General features: G+C 42.6%; 1 protein-coding gene across 1 annotated transcript; it reads left to right on the top strand.

Annotated features, from left to right (window-relative positions):
* Positions 1 to 13,476: 13,476 nt before the first annotated feature.
* Arrdc4 (arrestin domain containing 4) lies at positions 13,477 to 25,864 on the top strand. The gene is made up of 8 exons (XM_075952522.1): positions 13,477 to 13,934; positions 17,454 to 17,520; positions 17,727 to 17,874; positions 20,156 to 20,258; positions 20,984 to 21,240; positions 21,767 to 21,929; positions 22,818 to 22,972; positions 23,339 to 25,864. Exons 1-8 carry the CDS (start codon positions 13,637 to 13,639, stop codon positions 23,393 to 23,395), a joined length of 1,248 nt encoding a protein of 415 aa, XP_075808637.1. The 5' UTR covers positions 13,477 to 13,636; the 3' UTR covers positions 23,396 to 25,864.
* The last annotated feature ends 1,450 nt before the right edge of the window (positions 25,865 to 27,314 follow it).

The raw sequence follows: 27,314 nt of genomic DNA, 5'->3' as shown, positions 1-27,314 counted from the left end.
GCACTCCCCACAAACCGCTAAAATACTTGTAAGCACTGAAATAGAATCACCCCTTTCTCAATGTTTAAAAATTAATACCCGGGCTGGAGAGATGGCTCAGCCATTAAAGGCTAGGCTCACAACCAAAAATATAAAAATTAATACCCATGCTGGGTGGTGGCTCATGTCTTTAATCCCAGCACGCTGGAGGCAGAGGCAGAGGGATCTCTGTGAGGCCAGCCTGGTCTAAAAGAGCTAGTTCCAGGACAGGCTCCAAAGCTATAGAGAAACACCAAAATAATAATAATAATAATAATAATACCCAGTATCTGAAGGATTGACTTATAAACTCTTTCTATCTGATCTTAAATCAATCAAGTTGAGCAACAGGAAAAATGAGGACCAAACTCAGTAGAGGCAGGGTGGAATCTCATATCAGACACATAGTTAACTAAGTAAACCCAAATGCCTAGTTCTTACCTCAAAAATACAAAACATATGGAAGGCTAAGAAAGTTAAGACACATGTTGTCTCCACCAACCATAGTCCTAGGAAAGTGTTCGCCAATGGGAATTGTCTAGATGAAAAGAGTTTAAATGAACCACTGTAGACATGGTCAAAGAATTGGAGAGATTTAAAGGGGAAACTATCAAGTTCCATCTTGGACTTAAAGAGGGTAGGAATAAATCCACGACTGAAAACATGCAAGAAAACACGAAAAGTACAACTGGATGAGATAAGGAAGGCATTTGGGCTTGAAAAATGAATTCAGTATAGATAGAAATACTGAAGCAATTTAGAAGTAAAGATGAACTGAAAAATACAGTAACTTAATTAGAAGGGGGAAGCCTTACCAGCAGAATGGATCAAATAGAAGATGGTTTATTGGGACATGAATGTAAGATAGAGAAACTGGACCACACAGAGTATGATAAAAATTTTGAAACATGGGGGATGATTATGCAGGAACTTTGAAAATTATCATAGGCACAGCAGAAGAAGACTCCCAGATCAACAGCATAGACCAGATCTTTAACATAACCATAGAAAAAAAATCTTCTCCAAACTAAGGAAAGCAAACCCAAACAAATATAAGAAGTGCACAGAGAATAGAAAGGACCAAAAGAGAAATTGCCCATGGCATATTATAGTTAAAACCCTATCCTGTCTCCTGCCTCGCTACCAGACATTAAGATCTTTATTAGACCATCAGGTATTCAAGACAGGCAAACTATCACAGCTTCACAAAGTTAAACAAATGCAACATAAACAAAAGTAACACACCTTAACATAATATTCCATATATAAGATCATACAGACAATTGGGCCATCACACAATAGAATCATATGTTATTCAGGAAAACTCTGAGACAGACTTCTGTGTACCGATGAAAGAACTTTTTCAAAGTGAGGAAAAGTGAGGTGTTAGGCCCATAGATACAGTACAATTTTCCAATACGCATTTTCAAAACATACATGTTTCAATATATGTCAAATATTTAAAAGTACATGATAGAATTTTATGAAGCATACAAAGATATGCTTGTTCCTAAACACACATATGTTTGGAAATGCATATTCTAAGCTTTGAATAGTGAGTATTGCTTTAAAACAGGACAAGAGAGCTGGGGGCAGAAGAGTCTAAATGGGACCAAACCAAACTACTATATCTAACCTACATGTAGGAGTCCATCTACTGGAACGTAGGTTCTTAATATTGAGTCGTTCATAAAATGACTGCTTAAAGCTGTTGTAATCTCCATCATTCCCATGATAACTTCGTACTTTAATTTAATTAGAATTATTTGTGGGCTACCCAAGGCTTTCAAGGAGGTGGCTTGTGAAACCAAGAGTAAAATTATTTACTTGGCAATTTTGATTGGAACAGACCCTCCTGGGGGAAAACGAGTATTGAAGGGCAATCGTGTAGAACAAATAAGGTTTGGTAAAGATGAACTTTTCCCATTGACTGCATTCAGAGTTGATCTCATTATATGCTTGTGACCTTTACATGTTACTGACTATGAAGGGTCTCAATGTTGTGTTTTCCTGCTCCGTTTTACTGGTGTCAAAGTCATCTGCTATCAGTGTATGCGTGGAAACACTTTCTTCACTCTGCCTTTTTCTGTGATTACAATACAGCTGCATTATGTATGTGTAAGCCGTGAAATAAGAAGGCAGGGCCTCACCACTGCTAGGAATAAGGTATTTTTTTGCTAACTAATCTTTTGCCCTTATGTTAACCCTCAACTCCCCATAAAAATGGGGAGATCAGAATAAATGTCTCTTCAGGATTGTGGGGTCTTGTGGGGCTATGTCAGCTGTTTGATTTCTTCATTCTTAAGTTGCCATTTCCTTACTCTCTCTGGATTCATACTCCCCGTCAAGGAAGAAAGTTCAGCATTAATTTTTTCTCCTTGCTTCCATGAGTCAGCTTCGGGAAAGAGTGAGGGGGGTCTACCCTCAGGAATATGCAGGGTACTCCAGCACACAACTGGCTATGTACAGTGCAGGGGTCCCAGGGTGCAGCATCTCCACATCAGTAGTGAATACATCCAACCACAGTGGCTAAGGAAGCTCCAGGGAGCTTCGTGAGCATCATCAGTTCATTTTTAGGGGGCTGGAGAGATGGCTCAGAGGTTAAGAGCATTGCCTGCTCTTCCAAAGGTCCTGAGTCCAATTCCCAGCAACCACATGGTGGCTCACAACCACCTGTAATGGGGTCTGGACTGCAGGCATACACACAGACAGAATATTGTATACATAATAAATAAATAAATAAATATTTTAAAAAAATAAAGTTTCGTTAGTATTCTTGTTTCTAGAGATAGTTACTAAGATTGATCTTATTTCCAAATGCAAAATTATAAAATAAGAATTCAGGTAATCTGTAATTTTTCAACATTATCAAGTATATATAGAGAATCTCTTAAGTAAGATCCATTGAGATATGCATGTTAAATCAAGATGAATACATGTACTATCAAAATATAATAAGTATCGATACTTATGCATGAATTTAGTTGCCTGTGTAAGACCTAAAGGATCAGTAAAGGTAACTTGGGGCTTCAGGTACAAATAGTATAGAGTCCAAACATTGCATCCTATTTCTCCAAGACTTTACAACTGATAGAAAGCAAGTGATATACAGGGGAAAGTGGATAGAGCAGGAAGGCCCCCTACGTGGTGTGGGATTGAAGGGACAAGTGGAAGAGTGTGTGGAGGGATAGCTAAAACGACTATTTGAAAATGTAATATAAAAAACAACCACTACAAAAACTTACACGCACAAATAGTTTAAATGGAATTACCGTATAATAGGGAGTGGGGGACAATGCCTCTCCCAGACAATATAGGCTATCAAATAAAAAGCCCAGGACCAGCTATAGGGTAACACTTTTCATGAGTGGGTTCCTATGGAGTCCCCAAAACATTATAGGAAATTGTCATTCTACTTGATTGCCTACCAGAACCGAATGGTAAGACTCTATTGCTTTAAAAAGAGAAGAAAAGGAAAGGAAAGGAAAGGGAAAAAAAGGAAAGGAAAAGAAAAGAAAAGTATTGAGTCAATGGACATGAAGAAATCAGGCTGGTGCTGATCTAGAAGCTTCCTTCCTACTGGCTAGCATTTGCAGTGTTGGTGTATTACCATGGTAAGGAAGTACTTAACAGTCTTGCCTAAATGTGTATCCTCTGTGCTATAATGACTAGCCTAGCAAGATACACATACTAGTGCAATAACGACATAAACATCATGGGAGTAACCAACCACTTTATGATTGGATTTAAGGACCACTCCACAGGACAAAACTCATATCTGGTACTGATAAATTGACCAAGAACTCATGGTTGGCTAGAGCATAGGCCCTGGAGTATTCTGCTAGAGGGACACATATTTAGAAACCCCGTAAGCACTTACCTTTAGACTCAAAGATTGTTGTATTTTTCAACACCACCAGAGTATCTTCTCTTCTTACAATTAATACAGAAACCCCAACTGGTAAACTGGTGAACGTACAGAGAGTAAGAGACTGTGAAGTACTCAGTCCTAAATGGGGCATCTATATCGAATCCTTCCCTGTTGGGAGCAGTGATCCCCCAGATCCTGAATTTCTTGTAAACAGCTTGTTTTCCCCTGTTCTGAGTGCCTACAGCTGCTCTGAACACAAGACCCTCAGGAGTTCCTGATGGAGGAGAGTGGTTTCTGGTGCGTTTGGCTGGAGTGTGGCTATCTCTATGTAAGCTGTCCCTGAACACAATAAAGGGGGCATTCTTGGGGCATTCCTTGACCATTCCTATTTCAAGGATGACTCCTGTCTTTGTGTGTCTTTGTGTGTTTCAAACTCCAGCCCCTTATCTGGTTCACGAACTGTATGGTGGTGCATAAAACATGATGGGCATGGTACGCCGCACTTCCCCACTCCCCAGTGCTCAGAGATCATTGTGAAAGAGGACTGGAGAGATGGCAATAGCCAGAGGTAACCCAAACAGTGTTTTCTGCACATGACAGGGCTACTACACACATGAACTCATTGCATCTGTGACTGAATGCATAAGGCTTGCAGAAGATCAAACTAGATAAGATTACGTCATAGATGGAGGAAAAAGTCACAATAAATGCCACCCATAGTTTAGGAACCATTGAAAGCTGATAGCTGCTGAGCAAAAGTGTCATTTTTTTCTTCAGGGATGTGGCCTCTGAAAAGCTACCCATGTTTCAGTCGATGGCCCTACACTCATACACGTACTAGTCACAGTAATGGACCTAATGGGTTTTAAATACAAGAAAACATGATGTTGAGTGGGGAGAGTGATGGAGAGGATAGAGGAGAAGGTGAACAGGAAGAAATTAAGAAGTAAATTTGATTAAAACACATTACATGCATGTATGAAATTGTCAGACAACGAAGAAACAATTACCTGAGCACTGACAGTAATATAAAATGGCTTAGAGCAGTAAGAGAAAAATCTGAAGATTAGATATTAATGTGAGGGATTTCTGTGAAGGATAATTTCTTTTATCCTCTAACTTTGTTACAGATATGTTTCTAACATGGGAGTCTCACAGCTCGTGTAGAAAAACCTCAGAAAGAAATCTTGTTTTACCCTGATAGACAGGGAAATTGGTATCTTGGGTAAAATGCATCTAGAAGGCATGCTTGTTTGTTTGGGGGTTTTGTTTTTTCAACTTGTTTTTGAGAAAAAATTTTCATACAGTATTTTGACCATGTTTCCCCCTTCTAATTCGTCCAAGTTCCTCCCCCAACTCTTTATTCATATGTTCTCTCTCTCTCTCTCTCTCTCTCTCTCTCTCTCTCTCTCTCTCTCTCTCTCTCTCTTCCCTCTCTTGCTTTCTGTCTCAGAAAGACAGAAACAAAAACAACAACAAAAAAGAAATGTACAAAGAAAAATACCACAAAATAAAAATCAAAATAAACAAGCAAAACACCAATAAAACAAAAAATTATCAAGCACAGCAAAACAAGACAAAAATCTACAAAAATATCATTGAATTTATATTGTTTTGGGCAACTACTCTTGGGTATGGGGCCTGCTCTGAGGTCTGACTAATATACCCAGTGAGACTCCATTGGAGAAAACTGAATTCTCCTTTGTCAATAAGCATCAATTATAGATTGCTTCTTAAAATAGGGATGGGAACTTATGATGACTTCCTCTTCTTAGGGCTGGGATCCTGTTTCTTGAACCTTTGTAGGCCTTGAGCATGTGGCCATGACCTTGTGCGTTCCTGTGTGCATAGTAAGTCTTGTTCTATGAGGAAGACACTATTTCCTTGTATTTATCTTTTTTAAATTCTTAAAATTCTTCTACTTTCTCTTCCACATAGTTCTGTGAACCCTGAGGGGAAGACTTTGATGAAGACATTTCATTTAGGACTAGTACTCCAAAGTCTCTCACTCTCTGCATGTTGTCCAGTGGCAGATATCTGTGTCAGCTCCCATCTACTTCAAGAAGCATCTCTGATGAGTGTTAAGTGAATCACTGACCTGCAGGTAGAATAGCCAGTCATTCCTTCTGTGTCATTTTACTGTTATTTTCCTTTAGCAGAATTGGGTTTCCCCTAGGTTCATGAGGAGTGTCAGGTTCTTGGTCATTTATGTAGTAGCACGTATGGATTCCATTTCATGAAATGGTCCTTAAATCCAGTTAGAGAGTGGTTGGTTACCCCCATATCATTCCTGCCGCTCTTCCACTAGCACGTCTTATAGGCAGGTCACATTACATGCTTCCAGATTTGTAGCGTGGAAACAGTGGCACTTGCCTTTTTCCTCTAGTAGCTTGCGTACTATCTTTTAGTATCAGGAACAATGGTCAGAAAGGGTGAAGCTTTTTATCAGACTTAGAGTTGTAGACTTCGGAGTTTGCCTTGGTGGGTTTAAGTCTTGCTTTGGTCCAGTATTTCTTCAACATGCCCTTTCTTTCCCTTTGGAATGGTAATGTATATTCTGTGCCATTGTATGTTGAAGTATGTAATTTTCTTTTTGTTTTTGCTTTTAGATGAAGTTACAGGTAAGAGATTTCCTTGAGCATCAACAGGGGCTTTGGCTTTTGAAGCAGGCTTGAGACTATAAACGAATATAGGGACTTTTGAATTTATAATAAATGTGTTCTGCATTAGTATATGGCTGCAAGCCTATAGAGGCCAGGGAGCAGAGTGGTGATGAGAAATTTGTCACTAAGCCCCCAATTCAATGATTTCTTTTATAAGAGTCATCTTGGTCATTATGACTCTTCCCAGAAATGTAGCAGCAAGTAAGACAGAAATTAGATCAGCCTGTTCTGTGTTCATACCTATGAAGGGTTTTTATTCATGAGGCTGAGATAGGAAGACCCACCTTGAATGTGAGCAGCATCATTTTATGGGCTGAGTCACGACCTCTACACCAGTAGAGAAAGTCACCTGAATACTAAGCACAGATACGGTCATCTCGCCCTGCTCTTGATGGTGAATGTGACGTAACTAGCTGTTTTAGTTCCTGCTGTCTTGGTGGCCCCACAATAAAATACTGTAACTTGAAGTTGTGAAGTAAAATGCACCCCTTCTAAAGTGACTTACTTTGGATATTTTACCACAGCAAAAGAAATGAAACCAAAACCAAGCCAGATACACAAACATTCAGAGGGAACAACTGAAAAGGGGAAATCCAAATCCTGTGTGTGACCTGTATGTGACCTATGTGTGGCCAGCGAAAAGGCCAGACTCACTCCGACCTGCTGTGTGGACAGAGCTACAAGAGGAATGCAAAGATGTTGAAATATGAGTTGACATGGTCTTCGGCCTACACCAGGTGACACAGAATCTGCAGTCTGAATATGTCCTTGCTTTTTGCATGTGAAAGGAAAAGCACTGGCATTCTCTAGGAGATTTAACAGGACCCAGAGTATCGTAGCACTCAACCTCACAAGAAACAGTACTTATAAATCTGCCCTGGAATATCTATAATACAGAAATTATCTGGAAGACCATGGACCAGATTAGACAGGACAAGGGCTGACACTCTAGCAATAAAGGGAGGGTGGATATTTCTACTAAAGATTTAGATACTACTTAAAGTGATTACAATAGAACATTTGAAATTGAAAAGTCACTCTATTGGGGTTGGAGAAATGGATCTATGCTTTAAAACACTGGCTGCTGGTCCAGAGGACCCAAGTTTGACTGTCAGCACTTGCTTGGCATCCCATGACAGCCTGGAACTCCAGTTCCAGGGTGTGCAACATCCTTGTTTCCCTCTGCAGGCGCTGCATGTAAGTGGTGCACAGACCTGAGGAAGGTAAGCACCCATACATCCAATTAAAATAATAAAGGTTAAATAAATACCAAAAATTAAGTCAGTCTATTGACGCCATAGTACAATATCATGCATCAGAGAAATGTGTCAATAAACTTGAAGGTAGATCAATAGGATTTCTCAAAGCTGTACAACTGAGAAAAATATTAGAAAAAAATCAGTCTTGGGGACTTGTGAGGCAGTATCAAAAGGTAATAACCTTCTATTATTAAAGACCAAAAAGAGGAAGAAAGATTGCAAAACAAAAAATAATTAAATATATAATTGCAGAAAATACAAATTTGATAAGGCATAAATGTACATAACTAAGAATAAAAGCAAATTCTACACTATAAATTAAAGTAACAAGTGACATAAAAAATCACATTTGATAAAAACTAATGACAAGGAAAAAATAACTGGAAAGTAGAAAAAATTAGCCCATTATCTAATTTGTAGGGAAACGGTTAAAGCGGTGGTGATTTCTTACTAGAAATCAAGATCTTCAGGAAGCATCCACATAGCATTGGGGGGCCTGCTAACCCACAACTCAATCTCCAGCTAAAGCAACAGTAGCAAATGAAAGCATCCCCAGATGAAAGAAAGCAACGAGGATTCATTACCGCTATTTGTTTAACCATCTCCTTTCTTAATAAAATAATATATAACTGAAATAACTTCTTCCATCTTTTCACATCATAATGAAATAAAATTGAAATGAATACAAAGAGAAACTAAAATTTATATACAAAAAAAACAGCCAAAAAAGAAAATCAACAAAGATTAATAGACAGATAGATATGTAGAAACAAAAAATCAAATAAAAGTGTATACAAAAACATCCAGGGAGTTGAAGACAAGGGGATTCCTGGAGCTTGCTGATCAGCTAGTATTGTTGAACTGGAAGATCTAGTTTCAGTGAAAGGCCTTGCCTCAAAATATAAGATGAAGAGGAACAGAGGAGGAGTCTCAGCATTGACCATTGGCTTCATATGCATGGTATCCCCAAAAAACTAAGAGCCAACATTGTACTAAATGGAGAGAACTCAAAGAATTTCCTCTAGGACAACAAGCAAAACAAGTGTGCCTACTCTCTACACTCGCATTGATACAGAGCTTGAAGTCTTTTTTTCTTTTCTTTTTTTTAAGACCATTGTTTTAGAGACACTTACATAGCCAGTCAATTTGCTCACAGAGAAAATAGCTAGTAATAGAAAAGGTATTTAATTGCAAAGCCTGCTTTGTTGATAATTTATTTACTGTATTATGAGTACCACCTTTCATTTCCCAAGAATCCAATGTTATCTACGCAGGTGAAAGATTACAACAGTTTACTGTAACTTACATTCCTTACTTCTAAATACCATAAAAATAAACATCCAAGATAAAGTACTAGATTCTCCAAAAAAAAAAAAAAGATAATTGGCAGGCATGGATCTGGGTGGGGCATACCTTTAATCCCAGCACTCAGGAGGGAGAGGCAGGCAGGTGTCTGTGAGTTCAAGGCTAGCCAGGTCTACATAGTGAATTCCAGGAAGTCAGGGCTGTTATACAGAGAAATCTATCTCAAAAACCAAATAATAATAATAATTCTTTATTGAATCTTTGGAAATTTTATATCATGTGGCCTAATCCCATTCACCTCTCAATCCCTCCATATCCACCTCTCACCCCTGCCTGAAGTGTCCCCCACAAAAGAAAGACCCTACCAAAATTAATTAAAAACAAAATGAAATTTAAAAACCAACCTTGCTCCTCTTTCTCTGCTCTCCAATGCCTATTCATTTGTCCTAGCGGCACTGGGAGCTGCAGGGTGTCACACCGTGTATTCTTTTGTCCAATCCACCCCATCAACCAATGTTCACTACAAAGAGTCACTGGTCTGGTTCAAGGCCCTGGACCTCTGGCCCACCATCAATACTGGATCCTCAAAGCAGCGCCTATCAGATATCCTTCTGTTCTAGTCAGTGAGATCCTGTAGATAGCTCAGCAGGGCCAATCCCTCCAAGCACTCTAGCAGGTCATAGAAGGGGTAGGTGTTAAGGTGGGCCAACCCAAGGCTCAGGCTGTGGTCTGGGTGGGAGCCGAGCTGGTCAGTCTGATCCACTGGGACTGCTCACCTCAGGCGAAGGGTGGAACCACCTCTCCCACCATCTGGTCCAGCTTCCACTTGCCTGTGATGAGAGGTGGGGCCATTTCTCCTGAGTGCAGGAGTGGGGGTGGAGGTAGGGGTGGGGGTGGGAGGAGAGGAAAGGGATGTGTCATGGCAATAAAGCAGGAGAAGGAAAGGGATACAACTTGGAAAAGAATGAGTCAAAGCTTTCTTTTCAGGAGATATGAACCTGCATTTAAAGGAAAAGCGGGAAACACTTGGACCTGGTAAGTGTTTTCAGGAAATTAACCAGAGGGAAAAAAATCTGCATACAAAAAAAATTAGTATTTTCTGTGTGCCAATAATGAACATGCTGAGAGAGAAATCAGGAAAACAGCCATAGTAGCCTTCAAAAGACAATGTAATACAGAGGGTGAAAGCAACCAAGGAGGTGAAAGACCTCAATAAAAGACTAAGTTATTGAAGAAGGAATTTGAAAAGGAAGAGGAAAAGACTTTTAACACAAAACAGGTCAAGGATCTTAATAAAAACTTGAAACGTTGACGCTACTAGAAGAAAAACGTATCGGAAACACTTCAAGACACAGAGATAAGCAACATCTTTCTGAATAGGATTCTGACAACCCAAACAATGACGGTGAGAATTGCACGGAATTAAAAACGCTTCTGCATGAGAAACAATTACTCAAGCAAACAGACAGCCTATGCAATGGCCTTGGCTAGTTATTCTGCTGACCAGGGATTAATATTAATATACAAGGAACTCAAACAGGAGAGCACAAAAATTATAACCTAATCAACAAAAGGACAAATAATTAGGATAGACAATTACCAAAAGAAATATCAATCACACACAGAAATGCAAAAACATCTTATGATCCAAATTTAAAAGTATTTATTATTCTGAACTTGTTGTAAGGTTTGTAAGCTTGTGTGTGTGTGTGTGTGTGTACCTGTGTGTATGTACCCGTACATTTCACGGAGTTTAATGTAAGGTTGTGTGTGTGTGTACATTACGCTGAATGTAAAGTAAAATAACATGCACACATATCTTAGTATGTCTATTGCTGTGTATGTGTATGTAGGTATGCATGTATGTCCATATTTATTTGTGTGTGTCTGTGCATGTCATGACGTGTATCTGGAGTTCAGACAACTTGCAGGAATAGTTCTCTCTTTCTAACCTGTAGGTCCTATGGACAAACTCAGGTTGCGCAGGTCCGTGGTAGTGCCTTTGGGTCATCTCACCAGCCCAAGAAATATATTTGCTAAGCTGATGTTGCTCACACATTCTGCTGCCTAGTGTCTAAACTCATTGCTGGCACATTGGCTCATGTCATAAACACCAGCACTCAGAAGACAGAGGCAGAAGGATCTGAACTTCTAGACTGCCCAAATCTACATAGTGAAATCTTGCGCCTAAAACCTAAAGGGTGGAGATGTAACTTAGTGAGAGAGGGCTTGCCTCCTTTGCAAAAGATCTTGGGTTGGATCTCCAAAACTAAACAAACAAACAAATATATCGGGAGTGCCTGATCTCTGAAACCACAGGATGCCGTGTCTGCAGTTCTGTATTGTATCATTCTGTGAATTCACCCATTTCTTAATTTGGAAGAGACTGTCTTCCTGCAGCCAGTAGGAAGCCCAGTAAGAGGCAGGGTGTTCTTCATCTATTACAGAGCCAGTGACACTTCATGGGCTGTGATTCATTAGTGTGTCAACACACATTTATTGAGCATGTATTGCATGTTTCTATGCTTGATACCAAAGGTTAAAAAACAAAAAGCAATGTATGAGGACCAAGTTTTTGTCCCAGTTGAAGTGATAAATACCATACAGATGCATGATAGAGATCAAGTTGTGTTGTAAAGGAAAGTAAGCAGGGACCATTATAAACACAGTTATCAGAAACCCAAGGGTATTTCGGGATGTTAAACAGGGATGAATTTGTGGCCTTTTCCACTATATTTGAGGAGAGATAAGAAATCTTAGAACTCCCTAAAACCTTATTAAAGTTCCAGCTTTCTCGAAGGGTGTGGCTCCTGGTAGGTCAGCCATGTTGTGTGAATGGCCTTGCATGAGTATATGAGCAACTCAGACTGGACCCGGTGAGATATACAACAGCAAATTAAATTTTAAATTAAATAAAACATTTAAAAGAAGACATGAAGTTAGAAAGACTGTGGAGGTGGGTAAGGATTCGGAAGGAGTTAGGGGAGGAATGGGGGCTGAATATGAGCAAAATACACTGCATACATGTATGGACTTCTCCAGGAATTAACAAAAATATTATACAAGTAAGTTAATACAATACAATAAAAAGCTCTGTGTTGATAATCTAAACTTAAAAGAGGGACATCGAACAACCTTAAAGATCCTTGAAAAGGCATTTGGGGAAAAATATCTTTCAGTTTCAATGTTCAGTTATCAATCCTTCCTAACAGTTTCCAAACTTAGAATTTTGACAAAGAGAGGATATAAAAGATTACAAAATAACGGCCAAGTAATTACAACTATCTAACTATGCTTGATAGCAAAGGAAATCTAGAACAACGAGATTTAAAAGAAGCCAACAAGAAGAGCTGCGTGTTTGAGGAACATGTCAGGGAGGTAGCTGGGCATGTTCGAGGACTATGATCCTGAGGTTACAAAATCCTTTGGGGGCGGGGCACTTGTGTGTCAGGTGTATAACTTTCTTTCCAGACATAATATTTGTACATTTTACCATTTGTGCATGTGTATAAGTTGTAATGATTAAGTGGAGTATTATTCAGTCAGTAATGGATCCCTGCTGTCTATACCAGCACCAGGGAGTGGCAGGTGCTGTTTTAAAACCGCGACCTTATTTAGAGTCGGAAGAAACAAGGGAGATTGAATCTGAAAGGACTTCAGCGTTTAGGAACTGAATTCTTTAAGGCAAGGGCATTTAAAGCCACAGCATTCATTCTTCCTAAACTTCAGCTCTCACCCGCTACAGGAATTCTGAGCCCCACCGAGGTCAGGCTCAGAATCCCGGAAGGTAGCAGATTCTGATCTCTGATTTAAAGTTCCAAGACGGCCAGCCTGAGGCGAGAAGGCTGAGCTCCATTTTCCAGGAAAATTCTCATTGGGCGTGCTGCAAAAGTAATCGTAATCACCATGCCTGCTGCAGCTGCAAGTTCACGTTCTAGTAAGAACTCAGAGACTTGTACTCTAGCCTCTAGTAGATGGAAAGCCCGCCCCCCACTGTAACCATAGCAACGCTGACACTGGAGCGCCTAGGAGCCCGGTTCCGCCCCCCTCCCTGACAGATATTGTTTCCCATCCTCTGTCCACATGGGCGCACTGTGTCACTATTGGTCTATGGCCCAGGACCGTGCCTTCCCCCCGCCAATAAACTGCCTGTGCACGTGCACTCCGCTGTCTCCGGATTGGTAGAGCTGCCCTGATCACGCACCACCGTGCTGCTCAGCCCGGCGAGGGGCCGCCAATGGAATGACTCAGTGGTCACGCTTAACCAATGGGAAAGAAGCATGTCTCACAGCTGGCCTATGGGCGCGCGCCGTGGGCGGACTGTGCCGGCCCCTTTCCAGTCCCAGTGGGGTGTGTTAAAGAGACAGGGCCCAGGTACGGGTGTTTCACCCGTCTGGGCGCTGTGGCCGTGGTGGCCCCTGGGCTTGCGGCCGGCGCCCGTGACAGCAGCGTCGCGGAGCCGGCTACCCCAACCCGGGGCCGCTGCCGACCTCGCTGGCAGAGCCGCATCTCCTGGCGGGATGGGCGGCGATGCGGGAGCCGGTGGTCCCCGGGGCCGCGTCAAGAGCCTGGGACTAGTGTTCGAAGATGAGAGCAAGGGTTGCTACTCCAGCGGGGAGACAGTGGCTGGGCACGTGCTGCTGGAGGCTGCAGAGCCGGTGGCCCTTCGTGGGCTGCGCCTGGAGGCTCACGGCCGTGCCACCTCTGCCTGGGGCCCGAGCGCTGGGGCCCGGGTCTGCATCGGTGGCAAGGCTCCAGCAGCTTCCTCGGAGGTGGAATACTTGAACCTGCGCTTGCGCCTACTCGAGGCCCCAGCTGGTGAGCATGGAGATCTCCAGGGAGGGAGCGGGAGGGGGCGCGCCTCTAGGTAGTGGGTGGCATTGAGGAAAGCTTTTGGAAGGGGAACCATCTGTATTGTCACGGGTGAAGGGCAGGAGGCCAAGTATGTGCCCCTACCTGGCTTCTAGGAAGTGTCCAGACCTTTGATGGGTGGTGTGCCTTTGCACCTGGCCTCCTGGGATCTTCTAGTGACCTAGAAGGGAGTGAGTCGTTGCCGTGGGAACCAGTGATTAGACTGTCTGGGTTGTAGGGTTCTTCCTGACCTGGAGCCATGGACAGTGGGACCAGAGTCTGTGAGGTTCTATTATGTGGCGCCCAGAGTCTGATGGTCCTCCATTCGTTCCTGTCCCGGCCCTAGACACTCCTCTGCCATGCCATTCATGATGATTTGCAGAAAACTCCATCTTGGAAGAGGGAAGTGGTACTAGGCTAGTTCAAGGGACACGTTCCCTCTCTGGGGAACCTGTGTTGGTCATACTAAGAGCTGTCCCTTCCTACACCTCCCTCCTCTTCCTCTTGCCTCTCCCCTTTCAGAAAGGCCTTTGGAGACAATGCCATCTGGGGATTTCTGAATTAGGCCTTCCTGTTCACTCAGTTTTCCAGAAGTGCCCATGCATATGTATGCTGGGCTAATGCTGCCTCATAAACTGCTGTTGTTCATCGTGAAAATGCTAGGAACCGTGAGTCAGTCTTTTCCCAGGGGAAACTGCTGTACACTTTACCTGGGCCTCATCAGCTTGTGCCTATCAAAGACGAGCTCACTGCTGATTGGATCTTCTCCTATGGAGGAGTTCAATGTCCACAGTTAAATCCTGGAATATGCACTACGGCAGGAGCTGCCTTTTGGATAAAGGGGTGTGGCAGGAGACAGCTCTTACCTGCCTTCCTGTCCTTTCTTCCTTGCGGATTCCAGGAGTCTTTTTCTCCCTGTGACAATAGCCAACAAGGATGTTAAAGATGGCCGACTGGAAGGAAGGCCATGGAAGAGAGAAGTAAACAGGCTTTTGTCCAAGATTCAGTCTCTGAGCCCATAACTCCTGACGAAATGGAGATAAAATTGGAGGCCTTAAATCTAGGATGAGAAATGAGCATTTGTTTTGGTAAAATCTGGACTAACATATAGGTTTTTAGTCCACAAGTAAGGTATTGTAACTTTGATCTAAGGAAATGGAATTTCTTTTTTTTTTTTTCTGGTTTTTCGAGACAGGGTTTCTCTGTGGCTTTGGAGCCTGTCCTGGAACTAGCTCTGTAGACCAGGCTGGTCTCGAACTCACAGAGATCCGCCTGCCTCTGCCTCCCGAGTGCTGGGATTAAAGGCATGCGCCACCACCGCCCGGCAGGAAATGGAATTTCTAATTCTAGACAGTTGTCAGTTTTCTTAGAATATTTTTTTACAATTATTATTGTTACTGAACCACTTACTTTAAGCATGGCTGAACCTCTTCATGGATTGCGATAAAGATGCAGAAACCACAGAGTTGGCTTCAGTTCATAGGCACCCACCAGAGTGTGACCTTACACAGGTTCCTCACTTCCCCCACGGCACCATCTCTAGATCCCTAGCTCTCACTAGAAGTCCGTAGTGAATAAAGCAGTTCCCTATGCCACTATAGTCCTCAGAGGACAAGGCGGAAGTAATGAGCCATAGGACAGAACAGAAATGGCTACATTGTGCATTTTGTGAATGTTTTTCACTAAACATAAAAGTTTTAAGAAAGACGGAAACCCTTTTTTCCAGGCGTTACAGTGTGCATCCATTTTCTCAAGTTGATTTTCTCATGTGAAGTACTGTAATTACTGTGTTGACTTCTCTCCTGAGGGGCCCGTCATTTCTCTTATCACTTTTCAACATGCTGGGCAGCCCTGTTCTCTGCGTACCTGCCCCCTGCTTCCTCGTGCTGCTCCCTCCTTCATTTAAACACTACCCTCTCATCTGTATTCTGATCCTCAGACTCGAGGCCCAGCGTTATCCATGTGAGAAGTTGCTGGATTTTAGCTCTCTCTAGTCTTTACTTGAGTACGAATTTCTAATCTTTTCCCCGAGCTGGTCTTCCGAGGGCCGTCCCTTCTGTCACCTGAGACCGGTAGATGTTGCATTCATATACAGCCCACATTTCTAACATGCGCATGCACTTTGCCGTGTGCAACCTAGCGATCACAAACCAGACCCCATTTCAGCTCTTGTTCCAGTTCCTCTGGAAAAGATGAGGCACGGAGGTATCCCTTGATTCTAGTCCTTGGCTCCATGGGACCTCCTGAGGCTTGAATGGCCACTCCTGCACACTGGGAGCCTCTGGAACTCACACCGCATCACACCACTTCGTCCAACTCTGTATCCTGACCATCATCATTGTTCCCTTTGCCTTCAGATCACCCACGTGTGATGTCTTCCTATGCGAAGCGGGCCCTTGTTCCTTGTTTCCCCTTTATGTAGAACACACTGAAAACTAAAGATAATTTTAGGAGACCTGTTGGGCCAGTAATTCATTGTTATTTTTCAAAAGTACAGAACTGAGTTGTTGGTAATTAAGTAAACCACAAGAAGCACACCTCATTAATGGTTTTGACTGCATGAAGCAGAAATATCAAACCAGGTAGCAAAACAAATTCCATACCAAGTTGTCTGCCATCTTTTCTCACCTTCCTTCCTCCACCCACAGTGTAGCCTCAAGTATGAGCCTGAAGGGAAGGTCTGTCATGTAGGGAGCCATTGACCAGAGTGAAAGCCACAGAATCCACTTTGGAACCCATTAAACAGACTGACTGTGGACGTTCATCATTGGTTCTCTAGTCTGACACTATCCATCCCTGTCCTTTGGCCTTTGCTTAGTAACAAGCCTGTGCATGACGTTGAATGATGCTAGCAAGATCAGAGAACGGGCCATGCTATGTTTGGAAAATCCTGCTTTCCCCACCAAGAACCCTGTCGATCTCAGTAGAGCTAAGGGTGAAGAGTTGACTCTTGCTGCTTTGACTGTCTTCTGTGCAGCTGTTACTGATGCTGTCCCCAGGATTTCTAGCTCAGTCTAAAGAATACATAGATGATTTTGTAGTATAGCCAAAGGAATGTAACTTGTCGGTTCCTTTCAGATCTGGTTTAATATTGGTGTCTCATGTTAGTATAAATAGAGTAACATCCAGGTGTGTGTGTGTGTGTGTGTGCGCGCGCACATGTGTGTGTACTACATGTGTGTTTATGTACAAATACTGCATTTGTGCATTGGAACTTTTAGCCCCAGGTATTAGTACTTTATGGTAACTATATAATTGATCATTTTGTTGATAGAAGATTGTGTGGTGTTTGTGTGTGTGTGTGTGTGTGTGTGTGTGTGTATTTCTTGGTAAAAGACAAATTCACATTTAGTGCTCTTGATCTGTTTAATGAACCTGCGGAGTATCCTGCCAGGAAAACCACCTTTTAAAAAACATACGATTTAGATTGTGAAGACTCTTGATTTAATGTTGATCTTTGTTAAAATGCAGTATGGTCTCTTTCAGGTGAAGACGTCGCTTTATTACAACCTGGAAAACACGAGTTTCCCTTTCGCTTTCAACTTCCGTCAGAGTGAGTGAAGCTCTTTCTCATGTTCTGTTTCCTTCCCTTGCCTTGTGTCTGTCATTTGACCACCGGTGTCCCCAACACTGAAGTTCATGTGCTCATCCCGTGTGACCCTCCCTGTCCTTTCAATTTAACCCACTTTGTCAAGCATGCTTTTCCTGACTCTCTAGCTGAAGATAAGCTCACAAACCAATATCTCTGGTTTATTTCAGGCCGTTGCCAACGTCGTTTACTGGGAAGTATGGTAGCATCCAGTACTGTGTGAGGGCTGTTCTGGAACGACCCCAAGTACCAGACCAGAGTGTAAGAAGAGAGCTCCCGGTTGTCAGTCACGTGGATGTCAACACACCACCCTTATTGGTACGCTCTTCCTTGCTCCGTCCCTCCTCCCTTTCAGGAGTGATGTCTGTATTTTGACAGGGCCACAGTGATCTGCACTATTCCCGTCTGCCGGTTCAGAAAACACATTGTAACCCATAGGCGTTCACTCTAAAGATGTGATTCTAGGTTGGGCAAATTACAAATTATCTGTGTTAATTCTATTGATTATGCCCCTGCTGTTCAGGGCTGCTTTTGCCAAAAAGTTACACAGGCTTGAAATGCATTAATAAGTCTTAATAACCATAATGCATAGCAGAGAGGGGCTACTTTGACCAGCATGACCACGTTCGCAGGACTGTGGTATTCTAAACTCTCCAATAATAGCAGGTTGAGGAACAGCAATTACGAAAGAGCATTAATCACGCTCAGCCGGTTATTGAAGCCCAGGCCATTATGCTATGTATCCTTCCATTTTGCATGTCATTTTCCAGCATTAAGTAAGCCGGTGCAGCTGCCACCGCGAGCCGTTCACTTATCATTTCCTTATGACAGATTTGGCCACATTAAGGCATTGAACTTCTAACAATCATCAGAAATACTGTAGGCTGGTAAGAAGGATCACCCTCTAAGACACAACAGAATAGGCAGGATGGGAACTAATGAGCTACATTCTTTTATCTGCACCCATATTATCAAAATAATATAAAATTATACCTTCGACTTTCATGAAAGCCGATAGGACCAAATGGGTCTTCATTTAAATATGAATGGATGCTATTATTTTTTGCTTCATAGATAATACTGAGATAATTTAAACTTTCCATCTTGACACTGATGTGGCAAATACATGTTTTTAGTATTGGATGTTTCTTCTTTTTTTTAGCTAATATTTTTAAAGACAAGGGAAAAGCCAACAGCTAAAAGTTTTTTTTAGTTCTTATTTTCACAAGAAGTAGAATAAATGTTCCCCCTTGAGATAACAGATGACAGGCACACCATGTTTGTGTGGCTTAGCCAGAACCACGATGCCCTGGCACAGACCCACTTGGTAAAGTGTTGGCTTTAGTAGCTTATATTTTTTTTAAAAAAAAAAACTGTATGTAGAATTTTAAAACTATTTCTAAAATTGTCGTAGTTTTGTGGTAAATTACTATTGATGTTTGGTTTTCTTGTTTTGTTTTTTGTTGTTGTTTTGTCTGTTTTGTTTTTTTTTTTGTCAAAAATGGACACTTGACCTTTTTACTATTAACTTCTAAAACTGATGAAAAAGATGACGAGCAGCAACATTTGGCAGAAAGCTTTTGGTTTTCCAGTTTGTAAACAGAGCCTTTAAGCCACAACCCAGAGTTTTTCTGCTTTTAAGAACGGAATCCTATAGAGGGGTACAATGTATCTCATGACATATTCAGAGCTGCTGACCCAGGGTATGTGGATGCACAGTTAAAGCCCCCAGAATGGTCCAAGAACTCTTGGAAGTTCTGTTTGATATGTATTCTGAAGTAAACAAAAAAGACTCTTTTCTCATCCCGCGCGTGGTGCGTGCCAAGCAGTGTAACATTCTGACTGTGGATTCCGTGTGTGCCAAGCAGTGTAACATTCTGACTGTGGATTCTTACATCACTGCTTCTTTCCCCCGACCTTTACATTGTCTTAAAACATAATTCCGCCATCCTAGTGAGATGGCTCGGCGGTAAGAGTGTTGCTGTGAAAGCAAGAAAACCCAAGTTCCAATTCCCAGCACCCATGCAGAAACTGGGTGGAGTAGCCTCACATAACCCCAGAATTTGGGGACAGAGGCAGGTGAATCAGGGGCTCACTGGCAGGCCAACCAGCTTTGATTAAAAAGTGACCTTCGGATTCGCTGGGAGACCAAACAAAAAGAAGGTGGTGAGTGATAGGAAAGATTCTGGACGTTTCCCCTTGCATTCTGCATGCCCTGGCATGGGGGTACACACGCCCACATACACTGTGCATATACTACGCCATGCCTACCACACACACACACACACATACACACGCACATACACACGCACACTACAACAATACTTGTAGAATAAAGTATGAATACAACCCTTGATTACTTTTCTAAAGGATGTTTTGTCATTTCCTAGAAACACAATAACTTCAGAATAAAATAGAATGATGTCACATTCGTTCAAATCTAAGAATGTGCCCTAGTTTTCCTAAGAGGAAAAGGGGTTTTAGTACACGATATCACATAAGAATAAGGAAGATTGGTGTTTCTTTATAATTATTCTCTAGAAGACTATGAGTTCTCTTGAATGGTTCAAGTAAAGTCTTTTTGTTTGCAACTTTCAAGACTCCTGTGCTGAAAACGCAGGAGAAAATGATTGGCTGCTGGATCTTCACGTCTGGCCCCGTGTCACTGAGCGTCAAGATCGAGAGAAAGGGCTACTGTAACGGTAAGCAGCATGGCTGAGAAGGTCCAGAGCAAAGGCTCGTTGATTTGACTGGGTGGTTGGCGCAACTTAAAGCAGTACACTTTATAATCTATAAAGTACTTTGTATTTTAAAATATAATTAACATTTGCATATTTTTAAGGGCATGTATAATAGGATTTAATAAAACTCCCATTTTTTTTTTCTGATTCCAGTCTTGTTGCTTTAGTAACAAAATAAAATTCATGAGAGGGGGGGAAGCACTGGCTTTTTATTTTCATGTCGCACAGGAAGATGCAGAGCTGTTGGCGAATTGTGGGACAGATGTGTAATGTTGAGAACCCGCTTACCTGCCCTGTCTCTGTCTGCACCTTAACCTTATGCGTTCCTGAGAAGCCAAGGCTCTGCTTGCTGCTGGGCAGGTTTTCATTCCTCAGACCCCAGTGAGGTTGTTAGTAAGCTCAGCCCCTCCTGCATCATTTCTTTATGTGCCTTATCTTGATTTATGCATATTGTTTAATTACATATCTTGAGGCTTCTGAATGTTGTCTTTTTACAATGGAGAAGTGAGTAGAGCCATTGACATAACATGTCACCTTCGGCTCTGCTGGCCATTCCTCTCTCTAAGGTTTCTCACAGAAGCTTCCAGTCAGGGCTGCAGCTGTGCTGGGCTGTGGCAGTGTTCACTGATTTCTTGAGAATGTTCTGAATTGTCCCTGAATCCATCTGGTTTCACTTCTCTTTTCAGGAGAAGCTATTCCCATCTATGCAGAAATAGAGAATTGTTCCTCTCGCCTGGTTGTTCCTAAGGCAGCCATATTCCAAACCCAGACGTATTTGGCTAGTGGAAAGACGAAGACAGTCCGGCACATGGTTGCCAACGTTCGAGGAAACCACATTGGTTCTGGAACTACAGACACATGGAACGGGAAAATGCTGAAAATTCCACCTGTTACTCCATCCATCCTGGATTGCTGCATTATCAGAGTGGACTATTCCTTAGCTGTAAGCAAAGCTTCCTCAATAATTAAACATACGTAAAACAGAGCAGTAAGCCATAGGATTGCAAATTTTGTCCCTAGTTATTGCATTAATACTTAGAGAAATGTTAGCATTCCTGCCATTTGTGGGTATCTGAAGCTAGGCCTTCACTGTCACTAAAAATATCTCTGTACCTACGGGAGTTTAGTGACATAAACTTAAAGGAATTGGGGTGATTGTGAGGAGTGTTTGTGATGTTGAAGCATAGCTTCATTTTCCACGATGGTTACAAGATATGTCAGCTTACAGTGAAACACGCACAGGCCACAGCCCCCTGTCACAAGGTTGTGCTGTGGTTAGTGTTTGTTCATTTTGTTTGTCCTTCATCTTGTTTAGTCAGGACAATTTCTGTTTTTCCTGGGGTGGCGTGCGGAGAGACAAAGGCATTTGTTTCCATGAAAAGGAAGTTGAATCTGCTGAGTTCCCACGAGGTTTCTCCTAAATCTGTGCCTTCCTCTCCCTCACGCATGCTTTTCTGTGTGCACCTTAGGTCTACATCCACATTCCTGGTGCTAAAAAACTGACGCAGGAGCTGCCCTTAGTTATCGGTACGATTCCATACAGTGGCTTTGGCCGCAGAAACAGCAGTGTCGCAAGCCAGTTCAGTATGGACATGAGCTGGTTGGCACTGACCCTGCCGGAGCAGCCTGAAGGTAAAACATTCATGTCTTCTTCAGTGAGGTTCCAGATAGAGACTAGCTGAAAGCAGAACATGACAGGAACAAGTGTTTGCGTGTCCACTCTCCCACTGCGTACATGTCCTTTTGGCAGTGATCAAATGCCTGGCAGAATGACACCACAGGGAAGAAGGGTTCGTCTGACTTTCGTTTTGAGGATGCAGCATAGGGTGGCAGTGAGAGGCGTGTTAGCTCTGGCTGCAGGAGCGAGGGGCAGCTGGCCACGTTGCATCCCCAGTCCGGAAGCAGAGAGAGATGAGAGCTGGCTCTCAGTAGAGCCCAGCTCTCTTAACCGAGTCTGAGTGCCTGGGACAAAGCTGCTCACGTCAAAGTGGTTCTTCTTTCTTCAGTCCAGCATCTGGGAAGTCCCTCACAGACATGGCCAGTGTTCTGTCCCCTAGGTGACTCCATGTCCGGGTTGACAGTAAATGAAGCATCACAGCTCCTCTGCTGTTTTATACTATCTTACACTACTAAAATTATATCACATCCCCGGGAAAGGCATCTTGAACATTTACGCCAGCCATGCCACAAAGCCAGTGACAAACCCAGCAATAAAGTCGGCATCTCCCAAGGCTACTTTATAATGTTAAAACAGCGAGAAATGGTTCAGATAGAAGTATAGACTTTTGCACATCTTCTATAGTTATACCTCAGAGACTTTTGTTTGCCTAGACTGTGACATGTAGGTCACAAGAAAAAGAGTGTAATGGAAATAGATTACCAATCATCAATATTAGTGGCTGTGTATTAAGGGAACTAAAACTTGTCTTGTGATGACCACAGAATCTTCAGTGTGGCTCAGTCTCTTGCTTTGGGAATTTTTGCATGGATTTCAGACCTCAAACTCCATTTCTGTTTCAGCACCACCAAATTACGCAGACGTGGTGTCCGAGGAAGAATTCTCCCGACACGTTCCTCCGTACCCTCAGCCCCCTGACTGTGAAGGAGAAGCCTGCTACTCTATGTTTGCCTGCATACAAGAATTCCGGTTTCAGCCTCCACCTCTTTACTCAGAGGTAAAGAAAATTAAGCTCATTATACTGTCTTCAGATAATCACTTGCCCCCCCCTCCATTCATTAGTGGACCGTTGCTGACTCACAGTTGGCTGGGTATATGCATAAACTTGTTCTTACCGCGTTGATAGATTATCACAGCCACTTAGCACATTTTCTGGTATTTAGCTTGTGATCTGTGGCATGCACATGCACTCTTGTGGGGTGCCTTGAAGATGTTTTATTTGGCCATAGAAGATAGAGAGCTCAGCAGTCGGTGGCGGACTTAATAACAGGTGCTAGCAACTAACATTTACAGCTATCATGTAATTAGAAGCAGGTAGGAGAACCAAGGTGCTTAGCCATTACCCGGTTTTTCTGTCTTGTAGGTTGATCCACATCCCAGCGATGCCGAAGAGACCCAGCCTGTTTCCTTCATTCTCTGAAGAGACTGCAGAATTCACTGTGTTGTTACCAACTTAGAATATTGGTTCTTTCGCCTGCCTTCTTAGAGGAGAGAGAAAGTTAACTTACGAAGGTTGATGCACTTCAGGTGTGACGATGACAGATATGGAAGACTATGAGGACCTTTTAGTGGGCCGGTGGGATGGTTACTCAAGTTTAGGGTGGGGTTGGTTGTTCCCTCTAAAAGTGGATGAAAATGTGAACTGAAATACTGGAAGTGCTGGTGGTGGAAGAGGAAGTGAAGGAAGGCCTGCACTGTTGGAGAGGGAGTCTTAAGGAGCTGGAATGCTACTGGAGTATGCTCTGACCAGGGTTCACACAGTTAGCAACTTGTGGGCTTGGTAGGAAGGCCTGATTTGGGGGAGCAAGACAGCTTGGAAGTGAGTGTGAATGAGGAAATGGTCTACTCTCAAGAGAATTGAGGTTTTGGGGTCTTCATGATTTCTTACCATGTTACCACAGCAAGGATGGAGGTCCTTGAAAGTGTCCTTTCTGGAGTCCATGGTCATGGGAGATCCTGAAGGAAGTGACAGTGTGTCTACTCTTTCCTGGAGAGGTTTAAACGTACATTGAAAATTGGCTATGCTGTGTTAGGAAGCCTAGAAGGGATTCCTTCAAGCTTGCCACTTCAGAAGGAAAGAGTTCTCATGTGTGTGTGAAAGGCTGTTCTTCCACTTTAAGAACTTCTGCAGGATGTGTGTTTGATGTTCCTCATCCCTTGTTTATCTGGGGAATATTAGAAAAAGGTGGGGTAGGCATGACATCTTTAAGATATCTGATACCTACACAAAATAGAGTGTTCTCTCCTGCTACCTCTGGTGACTTTGTCAGGCCTGCTTGCAGAACTCCAGGCCTGACTGACCTTTGGGGTTTCTGCTAGATGTAATTAGCAGACACCTTTAACCTGCCACTTGATCTGAAGCTAGACTAAGGGAAAACTCCATGAACTTAGCATCAAATAGAAACACCTAAGATCTTAAAAGAAATCCCAACCCAAATGAGGATAGGAACGTGCCTGCGCTTCCTGTGATGAGGCTTTGGCGGGTGGATGACAGTTACCAAGGTGTGCGTTCTTATTCCAGTTCATCAGTAATTCCATTTAAACTGTGATTTTTTTTTAAAATTGTTTTGGTGCAATATTTTGTCGTCATTGAGCCTCAGGATAATTGAGACTTGCAGGGCTGTGTTGCTGCTAGCAGGGTCAGCAGTGTCTTTACCAGCCTCTTCCCCTCCCCTTCATGGTCACAGGCTCAATTGTTTTGCCTCCAATCTGTCGGTCCCAGGAGCTAAGAACATTGCTGACACCAGGTGGGAGGGATAGTCTCCCGGTGAAGGTCTGGACCAGCCAAGTCCTACGGGTTTGATCTAGAAACCCTGGTGCTTTGCGGGCAGAAGGTTGTACTGTATCCATCCGAATGATGGATTTATCTCCAGTCACCAAATTCATTTAAAGACATTTGTCTAGGGTTAAATTTTATATTCAAAAGTCAGTGGGCCATTCGTTCAGGAATTTTTGTACCAAGGTGAGCTAAATATGTACTTGTCCCCTCTGAGCATACCTCTCCTGGGGTTGTGTTAGTGTCAAACACAAGTATTTCATTGTTAAGTCACTGTCTCAAATGCCAAATGGTATTGCCAGTACTTGTGGTGTGGGGATTGCCACAAACATTGTTTCTTAGGTTAGTTTTTAGAGATTTCTTTGGTCTTTTTGTTGTATGTCTGTCAACAGTTGTGGGTGTTCGAGTGCTATCTAAACTATTCTGTTTTCACTGTAGAAAAGATGGTGAGCTGTCTGTCGGCTTCCAGCCCTGAGTTTACATGCTTGTCAACACGCGGTCCGTCTCCATGAAACCAAAACCAAGGGAAAGGAAGTGACAGGGTGGACCAGGTGGGCTCCCTGTAGAAAGGCCAGTGCAGTCAGTTGCTTAAAGAAACCGTGAAGAACCCTGGGGAAGTGAAGCAGAGCCAACTGTGGCATTCACGAGACTAGCTCAGAGACACAATTGTATGTGGTTCTGTCTGCCCCAAAGCTTATAGTCAGGATAAGATGAATGTAGAACACTGCTTCGGAAACCCTGCCAATGAAGATCAGACTTTAGCTGCTAATACTTGCCTGTTTAGTCCCCTCTTGCTCTCTTTAGTTTTGGAAAAATGAAAAGTGCCCTTCGGATTTTGTTTTTGATGCCCGAAGTTTGAGATTAAAAGTGTGTCTATCTTTTGCTGCACACAGATCTTTCCTTCCCTGGGCAGAACTTTACTTTCTATGTTTTTTGTTTTGCACAATAAGAAACTCAGTAGGCAAGGGTTATGTTTTTGATAAGTTCACTAGCTTTTTAAAGATTTTTATTAAAAATGTAATAACTTAACCAAGCGGAAAATAAGAATTGTATTTTGTACTCTTGTTTGAACCCCATGGGTTCCTTTTGTTAATAAAATGGTTATACAAAAGATCTGGGTGGCTAATTTTGTTCCTGTGTTTACTTGAAAGACTGAGTTGAATCATTATAGACTTCATGAAAATCAATACCCACACAGAGAATCCTGTTATTAAGGTCATTTGTTTATGCATGAGATCAAGAGTAAAGGCCTAACCTGAAGACTTCTGGGTCTTTACAGGGGGTGGATTTCCAAAGGAACTCAGGTACTAGCAATCCAAGAAGAAAAGTCACAGACTAAGAAAGTATAAACTACATGAGTCAAGGAGAGAATATATCTTCTTTATTCCAAATGACAGAGGTCCAATTCACAAGTTAGTCTTTGCTTGGCTCAAATCTCAGTGAGTTAGCAGATCCATGAGCTGTTATGGATGCCACTGACCCAGCAAACGTCTCCTTTGTGAATACATGTGACGATAATCGTGATGTTACCAAGAAGATGTAATAGTAATTCATCTCAAGAAACCTGCCGAGGCCTTGTCTGAAACAGTTAACGTTTGCTAAGCAGTGGTGTACACCCTGGTTTGTTCATATTTACTTGTTTGTAGCCTGTGAGATGTCGTCCATCACCATGTCTACATCCACAAATATCATCCTCACAAACTGAAATTCTTGTCATATATAATAAGGAACAACTTACAAGATTACCGCTAAGTTTTCTGCTGTCTGTACTGGGAAAAAGGTGACTTGTAAAGTTTAGAACTAGGCCAGACACTCCTGGGAAAGGAGGACACAGCTCTCCAGTTACCAATGAGTTTACCAAAACCTAAAGAGGGGAGCAGTAGAGCTCGGCCCACATCGTCTGTAAGATCTCTGCTTGCTCTGGAGTCTCCTGAGTCTACACCTCTAAAGAAGCGATGGAAAGAGCCATTGCTTCATCTGCACAGCTTGACGGTTGCAGACATACACGCTAGGCTTGTGGTAAATCAAGTCTTTGGTGTTTGTTCCCCAAAGCCCCGCCTCCAGAAAGCACCACAATCTGCTTAAATCGCTTCCTAAGTATGTTTAATTAGTACTTGGGATTCCTTCTTCAACACAAGATCTAAGACCTTCGTATTTCAAAATAATTACAGCCTCACTACAAAAACAGTACACCAAAGTTCCCTTAGGCCCACCACCCAGGATCCCCAGGTGCTGCCATCTTACACAGTGAGAACAGTAGCTAAGACACAACACCGACACAGAAAAGCAAGCTTTTGCGTACACTCGTTATTTTCTTGTGACATGTTACCACATGTGGTGGTTCATGTAATCACGGCCACAATCAAGATTTAGAACGGCTCCATCATCACAGAGACACTCCCTGGAGTTGGCTCTTGGGTCACACCTCTATTGTTTCCCTAGCCCCACCCCCACTATACCTGTTTGACATCTCTTATTTTGCCATTTTCGGAATGCTGGATACAGGAGCTCATTCAGCCTGTGTCTGCTGGAGATTTGGTTTTTCATCCCATGTAGCAACTTG

The sequence above is a fragment of the Microtus pennsylvanicus genome, chromosome 18, assembly GCF_037038515.1.
Source record: "Microtus pennsylvanicus isolate mMicPen1 chromosome 18, mMicPen1.hap1, whole genome shotgun sequence".
Classification (NCBI taxonomy): Eukaryota; Metazoa; Chordata; class Mammalia; order Rodentia; family Cricetidae; genus Microtus; species Microtus pennsylvanicus.
Note: the sequence above shows the minus strand (reverse complement) of the source record. Positions and strands in the feature narration are given on the sequence as shown.